Genomic DNA, 20,046 nt, shown 5'->3' with positions numbered 1-20,046 from the left:
GGTGAATATTCTTTCTAAGATTGAGAAGGGAGCCCTGGAAAGTTGAGAATGCAGCTACTTCTGTGATGCAGAAGTGGACGTTTTATGTTGAGTCACATTTAAACACCGGAAAACCTATATTTGAAGAGTTTTCCAAAAATATCCTAAGCCTTTTATAGTTTGACTGCTGCTATTTGCTGTCGACTCATTCATCGTGACAAGGGGTAGTTTTGTCGTCTTCTCTGTTCGGCTCCTGAGTGATAATGTCATGGGCGCCATACCCTCCCTGACAACTACTTGTCTGAATCTCTCTAATGATCATACTTGCCTGCGGCGATTTCCAGCTCGCCTTGCAACCTGTCTTTACTAAACAGCTGATCCACGTTCTCACTTCAAAATGCATTTTTTTTTAATTTTGGGGTTTTTTAAAAAATTTATTTCTGAGAGAGAGAGAGAGACAGCATGAGCAGGAGATGGTCAGAGAGAGAGGGAGACACAGAATCCAAAGCAGGCTCCAGGCTCTGAGCTGTCAGCACAGAGCCTGATGCGGGGCTCGAACCCATGAACGGTGAGATCATGACCTGAGCCGAAGTAGGATGCTTAACTGACTGAGCCCCCCAGGTGCCCCTCAAAATGCAATTTTTAAATGCTCCTAATTTAAAGAGGGAAATGAATAGTGACAGGAAAACAGGAAAACTGAGCAATGCAGTTTTGTCTTATTGAAACCAGCGAAACTGAACTGTACATAGCTATAGGTACACGTTTGACCGAATGAAATGCCGGCTGGAATTTGACGCAGACTGGAAATTGTGTGGGTGAAAGGGAAAAATCTAGAGCAAAAGGAATGAGTGGTCCCAACACCACAGCGGTAATCATGTTTTGCAAAATGTAAGGGTGTCAGATCAACACCTTGTACAACTTAAACTTGCATCACAGTAAATTCCATCACAATAAAGCCTAAAGCCGGGGCAGGGGTGGGGAGGGGGAATCTGTCCAAGAATCTAGCCATTCAGAATCTGTGGGGTTCCATCTCCCCTCCCTCACACATGCACAGCCCGGGAAAGCTGAGAACCTGGGATCGGTGGTGGTTGGTTCAGTGATGGGCTCCCGGCCCAGCTGAATTGGTCTGGGCCACTTCCTGGACTACTTGAACTTTCCAGAACAAAGACATGAAGTGTGCACCTGGAAACTACTAGTGACATGTTTCCAGCCCTAGGGGAGAGCCAGGGGTGAGGGGATGGAGCATGCAGAAGGAAACAGAGAGCAGTGTGGGTAAGAGAAAGCCCCTAGCAACCTTCCAGCCAGGGGCCAGTGGTCCCCAAGGCCCAGCCATGCCTCCTTCTTTTGACAATTCAGTTCCATGACAGGTAGATTCCTGATCTGGCTTATGATGATGTAAGTTAGGTTCCCTCCCTTGCAACGAAAGAGTCTTGCCTAGTACTTTCTGTATCTGTGTAGTTTGGCAAACATTTGGGGAGTACGGGCTATAATACAGAGCATTGGGCTTTGCATTTTGAGAGAAATAACCTCACTTACTGGTTCATCTCATCAGACAATGGGCTCTCTGCTCTCAAAGCACAAAGGATCTGGCAAGTAACCCTGCACTGCTTACATTTGAGCAGCTTTTCAAGATGCGTAGTTTTCTGGACGTGTAAGGCAGGGACATGCATTCAAGTATAAGAAACAGTCCAAACAAGGCAGGGTCAGGGGGCTGCATGATACATTTGGGAATAGCAAATGGCTCCATTTGGGTGGGAGTGAGCTTAAAATATAGGGAGGAAAAGGAAAGAATAGAGCAACAAAGAGACACAAGATCATAACAGTCATTGAAGGACATACCAAGTGACTTGGGACCAGGGACCTCTAAGAGGAGTGACTGCAACCCAGGGAGGGGTGAGGTGATGCGTTCAGGCGAGACCAGCTACATCATCCGTAGGACCTGGAGGAACATGGAAATGCAGGGCACCTGTCCAAATATGTAAGAATCTCAAGATTGTGACAGCAAAACATTAAAGTCTGGTTCCCTTCTGTGAGCGGCTATACAGGTGGACGAACCCACGAACTCCCCAAACACAGAGAGTTTGATGATGTCGTCCTGGGGTACAATGAAAGGAATGGCAGAAGGTCTGAGAGATCAGGCAGATGAACCTCTGTGGGGAGAGGCAGAGCGAGAATGAGGTTCTGGTTCTCTGATGCTCTGAGATCATAAGAAAAGGAGAAGAGATTGCATCTTCTTAATTCAACAAATCAGAAGCCATCAGAGTCTTCAAATGGGACACATCAATGAGAATCTCTCTTTCTCGGAAGGGAGGGGATAGGGAATGAGGTGAAGGAACTTTAGATATTTCCACATTGCCCTCCTTGAATTATTTCTACTGACCCACTGGGCTGCACAGGATCCAGGGTAAATTAAACCCCGCTGCTGTCCCCGAGAAAGGCAAAGCGCATTAGGGATGTCCTGCCCACCCCCTCATCAGCCACTCAGGCATCAGTCTGGAAGCACCAAGGCTGTCATCCAGCTCACAGGAGCCATCTTTGCGGTGTCCCTCACAGAAGCTCACGAAACAGGTCAGAATACAGCACTAACTCAAAGACTACATGATCCAGGAATTCATCCTCTCTTCTGTGTCTTTTACAAATGTTTAACATTTATTCCACTTTTTAAAAGGCAAGATCAAACTTAAATGGATACTACTAAGTGAAAGAAGCCAATCTGAAAAGGCTGCACACTGTGTGATTCCATCTAGATGACATTCAGCAAAAGGCAAAACTATGGAGAGACAGTAAAAAGGATCAGTGGTGGCCGCGGCTGAGGGTCAAGGGGAGAGAGGGATGAACAGGCAGAGCATGGGGAATTTTTTGGGCAGTGAATTTCCTCTGTATGAGACTCTAATGATGGATACATGTCATTATACATTTATCCAAAGCCACAGAATGTGCAACAATGAACTCTTATATAAACTGTAGACTTTAGGTCATAATGATGTGTCCACCGAGGTCCATCACTTACAACAAATGCACCGCTCTGGCGAGTGATCATGACAGGGGAGGTGCTGTATTTGCAGGGGGTGGGGGATACATGCAAACTCTTTGCCCTTTCACTCAATTTTGCTGTGCCCCTAAGACTGCTCTAAAAATTGAAGCATATTAATTTTTAAAAAGCAAGATGTATTTCTTATAGAAAATTCCAATGATTTTTTAAAAATGTTTATTTATTTGCTTTGGAGAGAGAGAGCATGCTCACAAGAAGGGGAGGGGCAGAGAGAGAAAGGGAAACAGAATCTGAAACAGGCTTTAGGCTCTGAGCTGTCAGCACAGAGCCCAACGCAGGACTTGAACCCACAAACTGTGAGATCATGACCTGAGCCAAAGCTGGACGCTTAACGGACTGAGCCACCCAGGCGCCCCTCCAGTGATCTTTTAAACTACCTGTGACCCCTTCCCTTCCAAGAAAACCTCTTTTGCCATCTTTGTTTGAATCCCTGTTGTATATTTCTAAGCCCATGCACACATATGTGTGTATATGGGTGCTTTCCTTATTTAAAAACTGAGATGGGGCACCTGGGTGGCTCTGTTGGTTAAGTATCTGACTTCAACTCAGGTCATGATCTCACAGTTTGTGGGTTTGAGCCCCGCATTGGGCTCTGTGCTGACGGCTCAGAGCCTGGAGCCTGCTTCGAATTCTGAGTCTCCCTCTCTCTGTCCCTCTCCTGTTCATGCTCTGTCTCTCTCTCAAAAAATAAATAATAAACATTTAAAACTTTTTTTAAAAATGGGAAATGTGGGTATTGATGTATATTCTTTTTAGTTAAGATGCATTATAAGCATATGCCCATAACGAAACATTGGAAGACCCAACACAGTCAACTTTGTACATAATCTCTGTGCTGGAGCCTGGGGACTGCTCCACTCACTCTCCATCCACGTTCTCTGTTGGTATGATGAGATGCAACATGCCACATTCCCCAGGCTCCCTTGCAGCTTTCATTCTGGATGTACATCGGGTTCTGCCCCTTCAGTGAACTTATGTGAAAATTGGAAGGTGGAACTGAGATGGAGGTCCCGCTCCTCCCCTTTTTCAGACAGTATTTGCTGGCTAACAAAGTCGTGGAGGTAAAGAGATTTCTTAGGGGTGGTGTTTCAGTGCCCTTTTCTTTAGGAATTTGGGGTGGGAGGGTGGGGATGAAAAAGAAGTGGCCGCTGTCTTTTGACTTTAACTCCTTGACCCTGAGATGGTAACTATGGGATTGTAATGGTTTTGGAGGGTTTTTTTGTTTGGGTGGTTTTTGTTTTCCAATTTTATTGACGTAATTGACATACCACTAGGTATTAGTTTAACGTATAACACATAATGATTCAATATATGTATATATTGAGAAACAATTCCACCAAAAGATTAGTTAACATTCATCAACTCACATAGTTACAATTTTTGTTCTAATGCTCAGAACTTTTCAGATCTACTCTCTTATCAATTTTCAAAAGATAATACAGTATTCTTAACTATAGCTACTATGCTGTGTATGACATGCCTATAACTTAAGTACCTTGTAACTGAAAGTGTATATTCTTTGCCCACTTTCCCCCACTTCCCCCAACTTCTTGCCTCTGACAGTCGCAAATCTGTTCCCTGCTTCTACAGGTTTCAATTTTTTAGATTCCACATGTAAGTGAGATCATACAAGGTCTATTTTTCTCTGATTTATTTTACTTAGTATAATGCCCTCAAGCTCCATCCATGCTGTTGCAAATGGCAAGATTTCCTTCCTTCCTTTTTTATGGCTGAATAATTACCATTGTGTATATATACCGCATTTTCTTTATCCATTCTTCCTTTGATGGGTACTTAGATATTTCCATGGCCTGTTGAGTATAGTCACCCAACGCTGCAGTAAATGTAGGGGTGCAAATATCTCTCCAAGATAATGATTTCATTTCCTTTGGATAGACGCCCGGAAGTGGGACTGCTGAACCATATGGAAGTTCTATTTTTAACTTTTTGAGGAACCTCCATACTGTTTTCCACAATACCTGTACTAATTGACAATCTCCCCAACAGAGCAACATCCTGGCCAGCACTTGTTATCTCTTACCTTTTTCGTGATAGCCACCCTAACAGGTGTGAGTGAGGGGGGATTAACTACATTATTGGGTTTGGAGTCCCAGCAAAGGCCTCAATNCTCTTCTCACTTGTTCTGGGAATCATTCTGTTCCCAGAGGTTATCCGAGAACCTACCTTTTCGTTTCTTCCACTGCCTTTGTGAACACTCAGTTCCCTGTTTTAAATCCTTCCCCAATTAAAGTATTTAGAATGATTTCTCTCTTCTACATGGAACACTGACGAACACAATCTTATCACTTCAAAAATTTTGTAATAAAGTAAGAGAATTCCCACTTCTTCCCATTTATTGTAACATGAACTCTTTCCCAAGATGTCTTGCCTTTATATAGATCTACCTTTTATCTGTCTACTTAGGTACCTACTATGTGTATGCTCACAGACATAAACATGGTTTTGTGCCACAAAATGGAATTATATTGCAAAGCTGGTCTGCAACCTGCTTTTTACCCCAAGCATTTTTCCTGAGTGATACCCCAGTCACGTTGTTTCTTAGTAGCTGCACTATATTTGTAGTATGTAGCATAATCTATTCAATGAGAGTCAACAATCCTTATCGATGAATGCATGTGTTTTTCCAAATGTTTGCTGTGAGTGCTCTGTAATGAATATCTTTTTACATACCTCCTTATGGCCCTTTTTAAAAAATTTTTTAAAAATGTTTTATTTATTTCTGAGAGAGAGAGAGAAAGACAGCATGAGCAGGAGGGGGTCAGAGAGAGAGGGAGATACAGAATCTCAAAAAGGCTCCAAGCTCTGAGCTAGCTGTCAGCACAGAGCCCAATTCAGGGCTCGAACCCACGAACCATGAGATCATGACCTGAGCTGAAGTCAGACACTTAACCAACTAAGCCACCCAGGCACCCCGAACTTTATTTTTAAGAGAGAGAGCACACGAGTGGGTGAGAGGGGCAGAGAGAGAGAGAGACAGAGACAGAGAAAGAGAGAGACTATTCAGCAAGCTCCACGCTCAATGCAGAGCCCGACAAGGGGCTTGATCCCATGACCCTGGGATCATGACCTGAGGTGAAATCAAGAGTCAGATGCTCAACCAACTGAGCCACCCAGTTGTCTCTCATACCTCCTTATGAACTTTGATCTTACTGATGCAGGATAGGTTTTTATGAGCAGAATTACTGGGTCAGAGAATATGAATACCTCAAAATTATGACACTGTTAAATTCCAAAAAGCTTCTATAAATTTTTACACTCCCAGCACAAATGCACTAACCTGCCCATTTTCCCATAACTTAGTGATAAATAGGTATCATTTTTTTTGTCAACCTAGTCACATTTAAAAGTAGTATATTATTGTTCTCTTAAATTGCTTTTCCTGGATTGCAGGTACCATTCAGCGTCATTTCAGATCTTTCCTGGTCCTCCAATTTATGTGCTGTGACTGTTCTGTCATATGTACCCACTGCCCATTTAATTTATTTTCTTCTCTATTTGTAAGCCATTTTAGTGTATTAAAGATATTACCCCTTTGATATACATACACACATGCCTACACACACACATACACACACACACACACATTGAAAAAGAAAAGAGATAGAATATTCTCCCAGGCTATCATTTGGTATTTGTTGTTGTTTATACTGACCTTGGCCATAATAGGGCTTTTATGTAGCCACGGATTTCTTGAATTGCTCAGCAAAGTCTCCATGACCTTGAGATTTGACACATAGTTTCCTAAAATGCTTAATATTTTTTGATGTTTTGTTGTTTCCTACATAAAGATTCAACCCTTCAAATTTTTATTTTTGTATATGGCACAAAATTAAGACTTCACTTTATTTTAGTTCAAATGGATAGACAGCACTTCCAACACCAATTATTACCCAGCTGCCTTTCCTGCACCAAAATGTAAGCCATATTCCATACATGCCTGGGTCTGTCTCAGAGTTCTTATTAGTGTTCCATTGGTCTATTGTCACTTCCTATCCAAATGCCATATTGGTTTGATTCTAGTGGCATTAGAGATAATAAGCTCTGCTCTCTATTAAAAAAACAAGGTCCCCTTATTATTATTTTTTTCTTTCTCAAAAATTCCTTGCCATTTGCCATGCATTTATTCTTCAAGGTCAATTTCAGATTTATTTCTTTTGATTAAAATAAGCTGGAAATTTTATTCAAATTAAATTAAATTTATAGATTACATTAGGAATGATTGACATCCTTTGAATGATTGAGATTTTATCATGCGAGGTCTCCCCATCCAGGAATATGACATGTCTTTTCAATTTATTCATGTCTTGTCCTTCAGTAACGCTCCTCTCTCCTTCATATGGATCTTGTCACTCTCCCATTAAGTTTCTTCCTCAAGAGATTGACAGTTCTGTAGAATGTGACAACCTAGTGTGGACTCGTGGCTCCCTCCCTTGGACCAAACTCTGGAGAAGCCACCAGAATGTGAGAGAAGCCACTGGATTCCAGGACAAAACAAAACAAAACAAAACAGGAGAAGTGCTTGGGAAGATGAGGTGACTGAGCACTCCAGTGTGAAAGAAAAGAAGAAGGTTCCAGCAAAAAGGAAGCAGGCCCCAATGATGGGGGGAGTGTCAGGAAGCAGTCATCCATATAGGCCCTTTATTCTCTTCCCCATATTGCCCTAGGAGGAGGATGGTCCCCCCAGGTACCAGCACCAGCCTTAAGCCACAGCCTCACACATAGAAGGCGCCTCCACCTAAGGAGAAGAGCTGGTAACAGGAAGTGCACCCAGTCAGGCCAATTACTGAGCTTTCCCTTCCACACCCTCCTCCCCTCATCTCACTCCTGGAAAGAAGAAATGCTTAGGCTGGGTGGGCAGGGCAGGGGAGCTAAAGGACAGGGTCATCTGGTGGGTGGAATGCACAGAAAATGAGGCCACCTTATAATTCCAGAAGCTTCCTACTCTAGGATAGATCCCACTCCCACTCTCAAATTCATCAAAGGAGAACAAGCCAGGGCAAAGGATCTTATCTTTCCATCAAATCACAGATTACCTGGCAAGGTGGCTGACAGTCCCAAAGGAATGTGAGCTTGCCCAGAAAAATGTTAGCGTAACAGGCGCAAGACTGTTATCCTCACAGAGGGCTTGCTTGCAAGGCTGGACTTTCTCTTTTGCCATAAGAAGATGTGAGGTACTTAAAAAAAAATGGAGCAACATCATAGATAGCCACAAATTACAGAAAACATTTCCTTTGAGTTTAGGAACAACAAGTGAATGCTGACAATTACCATTCTCATTCAGGTGAAGGTACCATACTATAGAATGGAATCCCAAGTAATCTATGAGCTCATACTGGTATGAGAACTTTGCCCCTTGGGAAATTTTATCTAGCTATACACTTGTGACTTGTGCATTTTTTATACGTAGCTTATTGTAGGGGAGGTGAAATGATTTTCCCTCTACTCTTCTAAGTTCTTGGCTGAGACCCTCTGTAATAAAAGACAGATTAACAGGAGAAAAACAGAAACTTAATAATATGTGTGCTTCCGGTATATGTGGGTGATACCCAGGAAAACCGATGGCCCAAGCCATCAACTTAAATACCTAGTCCAGGCAAAGACAAAAGAAGGTGTTGGGGGTGGGGAGTCACCAGGAAAAGCAGAGAGAACAAGAATGAGGTTGTTGGGGCACCTGGGTGGCTCAGTCGGCTGAGCACTCGAGTTTGGCTCAGGGCATGATCTCAGAGTTTGTGGGTTCGAGCCCCGCTCTGTGCTGACAGCTCAGAGTCTGGAGCCTGATTTAGATTCTGTGTCTCCCTCTCTCTCTGCCCCACCCCCACTCATTCTCGTTCTCTCTCTCTCTCTCTCAAAAATAAACAAACACTTAAAAAAATGAGGTTGTTAACAGATTTGTATCATCCTGACCTTCTCCACTGACAACAGATTCTAAAGATTGTGTCCCTCTCCTCCCCCTCCTGCTCCAGAAAGGGAGGCACCCATACAAATGGAGATTTCCCTCATAAATGCAAATATCTCTTACAACAGGGTCACTTTGACTCAGTTTTCTGAGTGTCTCCTATGTTTGCTGTTTCTTAAAAGTAAGCAGCTCAAAAGAGCCAATAGGCCAAAGAAGCATATTTTGAGGTAGCATATTCTATCCCCCTTCATTATGCTTTGATTTAAAAACAAAAGAGACTTTGGGCAGTTAGGCATCTGACTCTTAATTTCGGCTCAGGTCCTGATCTCACCGTTGTGAGTTCGAGCCCCTTGCTTTCAGTGTGGAGCCTGCTTGGGATTCGTGCTCTCTGCCCCTCCCCCACCCTCTCTCTCTCTCAATATAAATAAAATTAAAAATAAAATTAAAAAGAGAGAGAGAGAAACTCTAGCCAAAGTTCAACATCAGTGAGTGAGGACAAGTCTCAAACATACACACACATTTGGGAGAAATCTCCCCCCATCAAGCTCATTGTGCAGCAATACCTATGGGGAAAATTCACCAATGGGCATCCTGCCTCTTATTGCGGTGATAAACCGCAAGATTTGAAATACTTTTGTCTCTGAAAAAATTGAGAGATTTGTAATGGTCCGCAGCTGGCAAATCTGCAATTGGCAGATTTCTCCTGAAACTACCTGATCCCTTTACTGTCTACGCCACTTACTCTTATAATTCTTTTTTTTCTTTATCTTTGTTGAAGTATAGTTAATAGAGTGTTGTATTCGTTTCAGGTGTACAATATAGTGATTTAACAACGCCATGCGTTGCTCAGTGCTTGTCTCGATAAGTGTAGTCTTTTTCTGCCTTATCTGCCTACTGGCATTGCTTGGTGAACCGGGGAGAAGCCAGGCCCTGCCGCCTCCACCCGGCCACACCCGAAGGAGTCACTGAAGGTTCTCGGTCTGTTATAAGAATGAATTCAAAGACAGACACACATGAGTAACCCAAGAGGGAAAGTTTATTAAGGAGAAAGACATACTCTCCAGTTATGAGAACCATGAGCTCCAGAGAGAGAGCTGCGTGACCTGGGGGGTTGAGTTTCTATCTCTTATTGACCGGTGTTAACTAGGGGATGGAATATTTATTGCCTGGGGCAGGAAGCAGGGGTTCCTGATCTTTCTTCCCAATTTGGTCAGGGGTTTCCTGTCACGGCATCCGCCATCTTGGGCTTGTCTGGTTTGATCCGGCTTCCTGTGGAGCGCTGCAGGGGACAGGCCTCCGACTCTCGCCATAGCCGGCCGGGGCCGCCTCACTGCTGGCCCCCACGTATCCTGTCAGAGCTTAACTAACTGCCTGCTCTAACATTTATTCATAATAATTTTTTTAAACCTACTTTTGGGAGGGAGATTGTGAGTGGGAGAAGGGCAGAGAGAGAGAGAGAGAGAGAGACAGAATTGGAAGGAGGCTCCAGGCTCTGAGCCGTCAGCACAGAGCCTGATGCTGGGTTCGAACTCATGAAACCAGATCATGACTTGAACTGAGATCAAAAGTCAGACGCTTAACTGACTGAGTCACCCAGGCGTCCCTATTCTTTTTTTTTTTTTTTAATGTTTTATTTATTTCTGAGACAGACAGCATGAGCCGGGGAGGGTCAGAAAGAGAGAGAGACACAGAATCTGAAACAGTCTCCAGGTTCTGAGCTAGCTGTCAGCACAGATCCCGACGTGGGGCCGGAACCCACGAACCGTGAGTTCATGACCTGAGCTGAAGTCGGATGCTTAACCAACTGAGCCACTCAGGCGTCCCGCCCCTATTCTTAATAACTGTTTAATTTCCATTTCCCTGCCTGCTTTATCTCCAGAAGTGTCATTTGAAATCCAATGCAGATTCTGACCACCCCCTCCCCTCTCTAAGAAGCAGGCTGTCGCACTTACAACACACTCTTCCGTGAGCAAAATGATGGCCTACCAACCTCCCACTCCATGCATCTCTCCCTCCCAACTGCATCCCAGCCATTTCTTCCCTGTTGCCGCCTTCTCTGGAATTAATGAATTCATCAGATATTTATTGAGGACATATTAGGAGCCACACCACCCTAGAAGCTGGGAATACAATAGGTGATGATGCAGCTGCTCTCGGGGAATTTGCGATCTGGGAGGAGAGGAAATGATGAAACCCGCACCCCCAGTTTTTTTCAGGTAGTGATATCCGCTTAGCAAGTCCTAACAGAGCAGGAAAGCGAGCTGCGTAGACCCTGCCTGGCAAGGAATGTGTACAAAGTGTGAGCCATGGCGGCATGTGAACACCTGCTGTCATGGAGGTCCCAGCTGATGAGACTGGATGTCACCTGCTGCTGTGGTTTTCCAGGCTGTCTCGCGCATCCAAGCCCTGTGCACATGGTTGTGGGGGCTCCGAACAGGCACTTGGCAGGAGGGAGAGAGGTCAGAAAACACAGGGCCCCAAGGGCCAGGGGGCCGGTTCCAGGCTGCTCTAGAGGCTGCAGGAGGGGGTGGCTCTCGTTTACTTCTAGAAAGATTCTTCTCTCTGCTTACTGACAAGAGGGAAGCCTGTGTGAAGAGGCTTCCTGTTTGGGCCTGACCTCCTGGCAAAGAAAGGGACGGCCACTCCACAGGGTCCCGCCGTGACCCCCTGCCCTCCAGCCCCAGCCACCACCTGTCCTCAGGTTAGAGTTTCTGGGCCCAAGGTGACAGGCTGTTCAGTGGTGGAGACACCTGCCTCACCACGTCTGGGCCCCAGGAGTTTGAGGTTGTGCAGCTCCCTGTAACATCTCCCTCCTCCTCGGTAGCCCCTCTGTCCTGTGAAGCCAGCCTGCCCTGAGCCGTGAGAGTGGCCGACGCAGCCCGCTGGTCTTGTCCTTCTGTCCTGCAGCCCCACAGGGCAAGTCACAGAACCCCTCTCCTTTCCCGTTTCCTGGTGGTTTCCCCCTAGCATGAAGCCTGTCATTTTAAGTTAATTCCCCCATTCCCCCCCCATTTCTGATGTCCCCCTAAACATCCGAGTGAGAGTTTTCTGCCAAATTCGGAAGCTTCTTCGCCTCTCGCTGTCTCTCTGTTCTGCCTCTGACTGAACCTGTTTCCTGAAAGCACAGCCTCCCGGGGACAGACCTTCCAAATGTACCCCTTGTCCCTTAAGTTTGTGACGATGTCCATGATTTTTGTCTCCACGGCAAGCTGACACGTCCCCCTCAGGGCTGGAGACCCCTTTCTGCAGCCATCCATTGCTGGATCTCTTCAACCTACCGGGTCTCTGGTCCAGAGCCTGGGTCTCTGAAATCCACCCGGGTGATCCGGTGACCAGTACTGTTAGCGAATCAGAGATAACAGGCATGGAGCACTAGCTTCGTGCAAGGAAAGGAGGCCCTACATTCTGCCCATTTGAAAGATGAGGAAATCTGTGGAACAAAGAGTTTTAAACAATTTGCCCAACATCTCCTCTTGCCCGTTAAGAGACGGACCAGGATATGAGCTCACGTGGTGGTATCTTAAACCCTAGATGAAAGGGGCAGGGGCTTTAAGAAACTCCAGTGGCCAGTAGAAAGGTGCAGATGAGACCTTCCATGGGCCCCCCTTGACCCTGAACATGAGTACAGCATGTTGAGAGGAACAGAACCTAGCGCTGCCATCAGGGCTTGATGATGCTCATGACGCAAAGGCCAATGACCCAGGCACCAGGGCTCTGCTGGTTTGGGATGAATGTACCCGGGCCCCTGGGGAGCATTGCAAAGTCCAGAGTTGGAATTCTTGGGCAAGACTGCACTGGCCCCAGGTGTAAGCCCCCACCCCAGGGACGGGGATGGAGTGGGGGGCGGGGCCCATTCGATTATACCTGTACTAGGCCTGGAGCGCTGCCTGGCCCCTTCCTGCCCCTAGAGGTGCAAAAAGTACAGAGCTCTCAATCAAAGAGGGTCCTTCTCCTGGCATTTGCGGCTCTGAGGGGACAGGCGTCCCTCCTCTCTGCACGTTCTAAAGGACCTGAGAGATCGAGATAGGACTCAGATAAGGATCCCAGCACCAGCCTTGTGGCTGGCAGAGAATGCAGCTGGGACCTTCCTGAGCCCCCCTCCCTCACATCTAAACTTCCAGATGGAGCAGAAACGAGAATCTCTATTGACTTCCCACCTGGTGGAGAGGGAAGTGTCTGGGGGCCCCGGAGAGAGCTGTCATGTGCACAGGAAACGTGACCCCTGAGCTGTGGACCAGTGGATGTCAGGCTTGGGACAAACACACACAAGCCCCTCCTCCTCCCAAAAGGAGCAGCCAGTCAGAGGGAGCCGGAAGCTTCCCCAGCCTAGGACCCTCCAGAAGGGCCAAGACCTGGTCTTGCTGGATCAGGCTGCTATTGTTACCTGTGTCCTCTCCAGCATTCCCGATCATTCTGCAGATACAGAAATGACACAAATAACTGAAAACGCGCACCTGCGAGCGTCTGGGATGCTTGGCAGAAACTGGTGGAAGTGACAATCACTTGGAAGGGGAGCTGCAGGCTGTCGTATGAGTCCCCAGGTGGCCTGCTGAAGTTGTCAGGGTCTCACCGTGGCCAGCCAAGCAGGAAGGGGCTCAAGAACTCACCCCTCACACTGGTTTTGAGCAGCCAGATGATGGAAAAGTACTAAGACATGAAAGACCAGTACTTAAGGCACGGAAAAGATTTATTTCAAAATGAGTAATGACATGGGGCGCCTGGGTGGCTCAGTGGGTTAAGCATCCAACTTTGGCTCAGGTCACAATCTCACAGTGCATGGGTTCAAGCCCTGCATTGGGCTCTGTGCTGACAGCTCAGAGCCTGGAGCCTGCTTCTGATTCTGTATCTCCCTCTCTCTCTGACCCTCCCCTGCTCATGCTCTCTCTCTCTCTCTCTCTCAGAAATAAATAAAAACATTTTAAAAAATTCAAAAAGAGTAATGACAGGAAAATTCAGAAAATGTTAGGTATTAAACTCTCAAGCAAACTGAAGAAAACAGGGACCTGATGAGAAGACGATACTAAATCCAAGAAGAGATTCCAGACAAACTCAGAAAGCACTGTGAGATTTTCAGAGGCATTAGAAATAGCAGGTATCCCAATAAGCCAGACAGCAAAACAAATCACTGATGTGACAGAAAGGCTTAAAAAAATAAAAGCTCATATTATTAGGACAAAGCACATAGGTTAAGAGTGGTCTGGGTGATGATAAATAAGAAGGGAAAATAATGGAAATATCACACAATGAAAATTGGGGATCCAGAAGAAAAAAGAACAAATTAAACCTAAACGACAACAAAACATTTCTCATTAGATTTTTAAATCTTCAAATTCAAAGGATTAAATAATTAAAGAGAATTCTAAATTACAATGACCACATCTTGATGGATGGTGGGGTCAGAATGCTGGGAAAATTCTCCTCCTGGATTATGCAGATAACTCATGAAAGCACCATAAAATGAAGTGGGTTTGCCTTTAAAAAGAAATTAAAATGTTGACAGGACTATAGGTAAACATACGCAGTCTTCCAGGAGGAAAAAAAAAGGTGGCTCCTAAACACACTTCAAATGCATGGCTCTCCATCTTGACCGAACACTGGACTCACTTGGAGAACTTTAGAAACATTGATGGTGCCACAAATCAGATTTTCTTTTAAGTTTGTTTATTTATTTATTTGAGAGAGACACAGTGCAGGTGGGGGAGGAACAGAAAGAGAGAGAGAGAGAGAGAGAGAGAGAGAGAATCCCAAGCAGGTTCCACACTGTCAGTGCAGAGCCCACCATGGGGCTCAAACTCACAAAGCCGTGAGCTCGTGGCCTGAGCTCAAACGACTGAGCCCCCCAGGTGCCCCTCCCCCAGATCGGGTAGTATGGCCTGGTGATTCTGATGTACAGTCGTGAACAACCCCTCTGCCCTGCGCTGTCCCTTGTGCTGTTAAAAGCAGAGTGGAGGAGGCAGAGGGAAACACAGCCCCCCATGCATGTAGGGTTCACCCCTCAGAGCCAGGACAAATGAGGGCCTTGCAAGGTGTGACCCCCCCCTCCTCCTTATTGGAGGCAACTTCAAGACCGACAAAAGATCTCAGATCCACAGCTGGGACTTGACAAACACTTCACCTTGTGCCTTGTACATCATATTCTGCCAGTTCAGGACGTTGGCGCTTGGGATCTCACCATTGTAGATGGTGTTCATTTCAGCTGGTGTCAGCACAGAGTCCCACATGTTCACGTCTCCAATGTCTCCCACCAAGGACTGGTTCTTATCAAAGCTCCCAGCAAAGGAATCCTGCTCCTGCCCCAGGATGATGCTTGCTTCTGTCCCCACAGTGTATCCCTTCTTCAGGCTCGTCCTTGCCATGGGCTTCCCATTCACCCAGAGCTCTACAATCCCTGAGATGGACTCTCAGGTAGCACAGAAGTGCATTGGTTCAAAAGCACTCTCTGGAATGTTGAAGTAGGCGTCAGTGCCACCCACAGATACGCTGAATATGCCAAGCTTTTCCTTGAAGAGGAGGGTCTCATTATGATGTGCCTTGGTGGCATAAGAGAAGAGGCTATATGGGCGGGTCAAGGCTGTATGGACTTTCAGGCATATGGTGAAAGCCTTCAGTGGCTCCTGGGCCTGAGCAAATAGGGTCACAAAGGAATTATCAGACTCTTGAGGGAACACAAAGGCCTTATTGTTCAGGTCTGTGGGACAAGAAAACAGAGAGAAAATGTCAACAGTTGAGTTATGTTAAAAAACAAAATTCAGAGGAGTAAATTTAAAGATCTAATTTGCCTTATTCACTGATTCGTGAAGCATCTCATCTAGCAGAAAGAAAGGACCTTGAGGAGCTGCATGGGAGAAAGTTCAGGAAGAGAAAGTTTCTAGCAAGGGGTAGATTATTTCAAGCAGAGTCTCCTTCCCCTGGGGGAAGGAAGGGCTGTTTGCAGGGGAATTACCTCGGTAGTGCTAACCAGTTGCTAACCCACTGACTGGCTAAAGGTTATATTCCAGGGGGAGGCTAGCACTGAAGTGAGGTTAGGTAGTTAAGTCTTGGTTTGCTGATGGGGCGCTTAACACAAGTGATTCCATTAGGGCCTAGGGTCTCTTTTTGAACACCCTGTTAGGCCATGAAGGTGTATTCTGTCACTATGTATGGACAGAATGGATTCAGAAAACAGATTGCCCTCTTCCCCAAACCACCATCCCTTCCTCACGCTGGCCATTTTCCCGATGGCTTTACACAGCCTGGCCCAGAGACAAGAACTCAGAGACCATTCAAAGCAACACTTACCTTCTAGGAGAAAAGCACCAGGGATGCTGATGATGACCAGGAAACACAATGACAACTTGTCCATGTCTCTTCCCTGCTGCCACCAGGCCCAGAATTGTTGTGGAAAGAGTATCGGTGGCTGAGATCCCCATCTCTGGCCTGCTCCACTTGACCTTTTATGAGCCACAATCATAGTGACCTCAGCTGGTGGGTAAATGATTTCCAAGATTGCCCTTTGGTGCCATGAATCAAAGTCCAAAGAGCAAATAAACCAAGATAAATCACAAAATGAGCGATCAATGTGGGTTATTTAGCAGAGATTCTGTAATGCCTGCTGGTTCTCCAACAGCGCTGTGTGGAGGTGCTCGGTGAACCAAAACAGTCACATCCTGAAAATACATTCCGGAGAAATCCTCCAGAATATTGGAGAGTGGCTTGGGGGCTGGAGGAGGCTTTATTCACAAAGACAGCAATACTTAGGGTAGTGGACTTCGAAATTGGGGGCATGTTTAAATAAATGGTATAAACCCACATCTCCTAAACAGAATGGACAGCCATTTACAACACTGGTTGTGAATTTTATGCCACAACATGTAAAAATGCTTATGATACTATAAGAAAAAACATAAGTTTATTTATACACTTTTTATATTTTTTAATGCTTATTTGTTTTAGAGAGATAGAGCATGAACTGGGGAGGGGCAGAGAGAGAAGGAGACACAGAATCAGAGGCAGGCGCCAGGCTCTGAGCCATCAGCACAGAGACTGACATGGGGCTTGAACTCACCAGCAGCAAGATCATGACCCAAGCTTAAGTCGGATGCTTAACCAACGGAGCCACCCAGGAGCCCCTGTGTGCTATTTTTTTTAAGAAGTAACTTGTTTAGAAAAAAATCTACAAGGAATACCCCCATACAGAAAGTACTTTTAGCATAGTATTGAAATTGTAGGGGACTTTTTCCCTCATCAACATTTCGATAAGGTGGGTACATGGCTTCTAAAATGAAGTTTGTGTGTGTGTGTGTGTGTGCGCGCGCGCGCGCGTGCGTACGCGCGCGCATTTAATTAAGAAGCAAGGAAAAAAGAATGAAGGTTAGTAGTCCCTGAAGCTCAAAAAGCTGCTAATTCAGTCTAATTAATTTTATCAGTAGTATACCCAGTCTGATGGGGCTATTTGGGTTTACTCCCAGAATACTTAGACCAGAGAAAAAGATCAGTTTGACATCCTGATTTTGTATTTTGCAATATATACATTTCCATATAAAACATTATCGTTTCATGTGAAAAGAACTTTGAGCTTATTCATCATGGTCTGATCATAACTTTTCCTATGGATACTCAGTGAAAAATTGGTAAGAAAGGTTATTTCTCAATCGACCAGAAGAACCAGCTACGATGTGGGTGGCATATTCCACACATATAAAATAATGGGACTCTTAAATGGCAGTATATTTCTGGAAAAGCTTGGTTTTTTTAAATGATGTGCAGTTAAATTTGCTTTCAAATGACCCTTTCTCAAATTTTCTGCATCTTATTTTTAAAATGTAAGATTGGCTATGGGGCTCCTGGGTGGCTCAGTCAGTTGAAAGCCTGACTCTTGATTTCAACTCAGGTCATGATCTTACTGATCATGAGTTCGAGCCCTAGCTAGACTCCTTGCTGACAGCATAGGGCCTGCTTGGGATATTCTGTCTGTCTGTCTGTCTGTCTGTCTGTCTGTCTGTCTGTCTGTCTCTCTCTCTCTCTCTGTCTGTCTCTCTCATTGAACAGATAAACTTTAAAAAATGATAATAAAATAAAATATAATACTGGCTTAAAGTGCTTACTTCAAAAGTTTTTCTCTCCTTATTGTAACCATTTGCCCAATTAAATGTAGGTCTGTAGGGGCACCTGGGTGGCTCAGTCAGTTGAGTGTCCAACTTCGACTCAGGTCATGATCTTGCAATTCATGAGTTCAAGGCCTGCATCAGGCTCTGTGCTGACAGCTCAGGGCCTGGAGCCTGCTTGGGATTCTATGCCTCCCTCTCTCTCTGCAACTCCCCTGCTTGCACTCTGTCTCTCTCTTAAAAATAAATGAAGATTAAAAATTTCTTTTAAAAAAGGTAGATATATAATTTGAACAGAAAAAAAATATATAGTAAGTAACAATTGTTGTTATCATTGGGCTCCCTGGGGGAGTCCAAATAATGCAGGTGCCAGTAGGATGGGTGGATTCTACTGGAAATACTATTGACTTCAAGGAGCCCAGCACACTGTCAGGAAGATCTCCAAACTGGATATTCTGAACAAGGCTTACCACTGAAAGAGAGTGAGACAGAGAGATGAGGAGATAGGGGAGTGGGAGGGTGAAAGCAATAAAAGAGAAGATAAAAAGAAAGACAAGGAAGAGGGAGAGTAAGCCGTCTGGGGTGAACACTATCACATTTGGCTCCTGGTTCTGGTAACCTGCCAGGGCAGCACAGTGATCACTCATGAGGTCTGACCATGCCCATGAACCTCATCAGGGTAGAGGTGCATTGACTCAGGATGCCCTGTGCCTGTTATTCTTGCCTCACATGTGTTTGCTCAGAAACTCTCTGCCCCCTTTCCTGTGCAGCTCATGATGTGCCAATAAAAATCCTGCAGGACCTCAGCCTTTCCCAACACCCTGGCATTTCGGTTCCTCCTTGCTTTAAAGCCCCAGTAGATCAGACAAACATCTCAAACTTCAACAATCCAAAGTATCAGCTGTGGAGAAAGAGGAACATTCTGAGACAAACAGAATGCTTGTTATCATGGTGATGGTTTATTGAATAAATAGGAACATGGTAGATGGGACTAAAACAATAAGACTATTGTTTTATTGAATCCTGGAGCAGCTAGACTCCAGTGCCTGAAAGGCACATCTGGTTTGCTCTCCCAATTCAAACAGAAACCACCATAACATGAGGGAGAGAGGGAGAAAGGGACGCATCAGGCAGAAACAGCCACACAATCAGAGACAACAGCTGTCTTCCTGAAGCTGTCACTCAGCTGAGCGCCGGGCTTCCCCAGCCTCCACTGCTGGAGACTGGCTCCACACTGCAAATATAAAAATCCTGCTGCCAGGGTCTCACCACCAGATAATCCACAGTGTGGACTGAGCAACAGGGTCTTTTTAATAAAGGGTCTTCTTTAATAACAGGTTCTTCTTGGTCATTATAATAGTAGCATCTCAAGTTAGGAGTCACTGGCCTAGAAGATTTTCCATACAATTCCATGCCCTTGTGGAATGCTTCCCAGGATATGAAATTATATCTATGGGCAAACATGGCTGTAGAGAACGTGGTGGGGGTGGGGGTGTTCCAAGTCAAAGAAGAACTTGGACAGGGTATCACAGGAATACTCTGCCTAATGTTTGCGTTGATACTGAGGCAGAGCAGAATTTCTGTGTGCAAGCCATTCTCCTAAACATGCAGTAACTAAATGAAAACAAGGGAGATCGCCAGTGCCCCAGAAAAATGGTAACCAACACCCTGGACATATGATGTCCCAGAATGGCTTCCCTGTGAGAAAGCATGCACACACCCTCATTGCTTCCCCTCTCCACTGGGGTAGCGAGTGTAGAGTGTAAGCCTGTTCTGCACCCGGCAGTGTAACCCAGTGTTTAGAAGCACAAGGCTCCACAGCAGACTGCCTAGGTTCAATCCCAGCTCTGGGCAAGTTAATTAACTTCTTTGGACCGCAGTTTCTTAATCTGTTAAATGAGGCCCACAAAATAGTATTTACCTCGTAGTGTTGTCATTAAACAAATAGGTATGTGTAAAGGTCTTAGAACAGCACCTGGAAGGTGGTAAGAGCTCAGTGTGCAGAAGGCATTGTT

General features: G+C 45.3%; 1 protein-coding gene across 1 annotated transcript; it reads right to left on the bottom strand.

Annotated features, from left to right (window-relative positions):
- Positions 1–14,592: 14,592 nt before the first annotated feature.
- CRP (C-reactive protein) lies at positions 14,593–16,341 on the bottom strand. The gene is given in 2 exon segments (XM_077759988.1): positions 14,593–15,636; positions 16,227–16,341. Coding segments are annotated over 2 exon segments (672 nt in total). The 5' UTR covers positions 16,291–16,341; the 3' UTR covers positions 14,593–15,028.
- Positions 16,342–20,046: the final 3,705 nt, after the last annotated feature.

Source organism: Crocuta crocuta, unplaced genomic scaffold, assembly GCF_008692635.1.
Source record: "Crocuta crocuta isolate KB4526 unplaced genomic scaffold, BGI_CrCroc_1.0 scaffold133, whole genome shotgun sequence".
Classification (NCBI taxonomy): Eukaryota; Metazoa; Chordata; class Mammalia; order Carnivora; family Hyaenidae; genus Crocuta; species Crocuta crocuta.
This window is presented reverse-complemented; position numbering and strand designations above follow the sequence as displayed.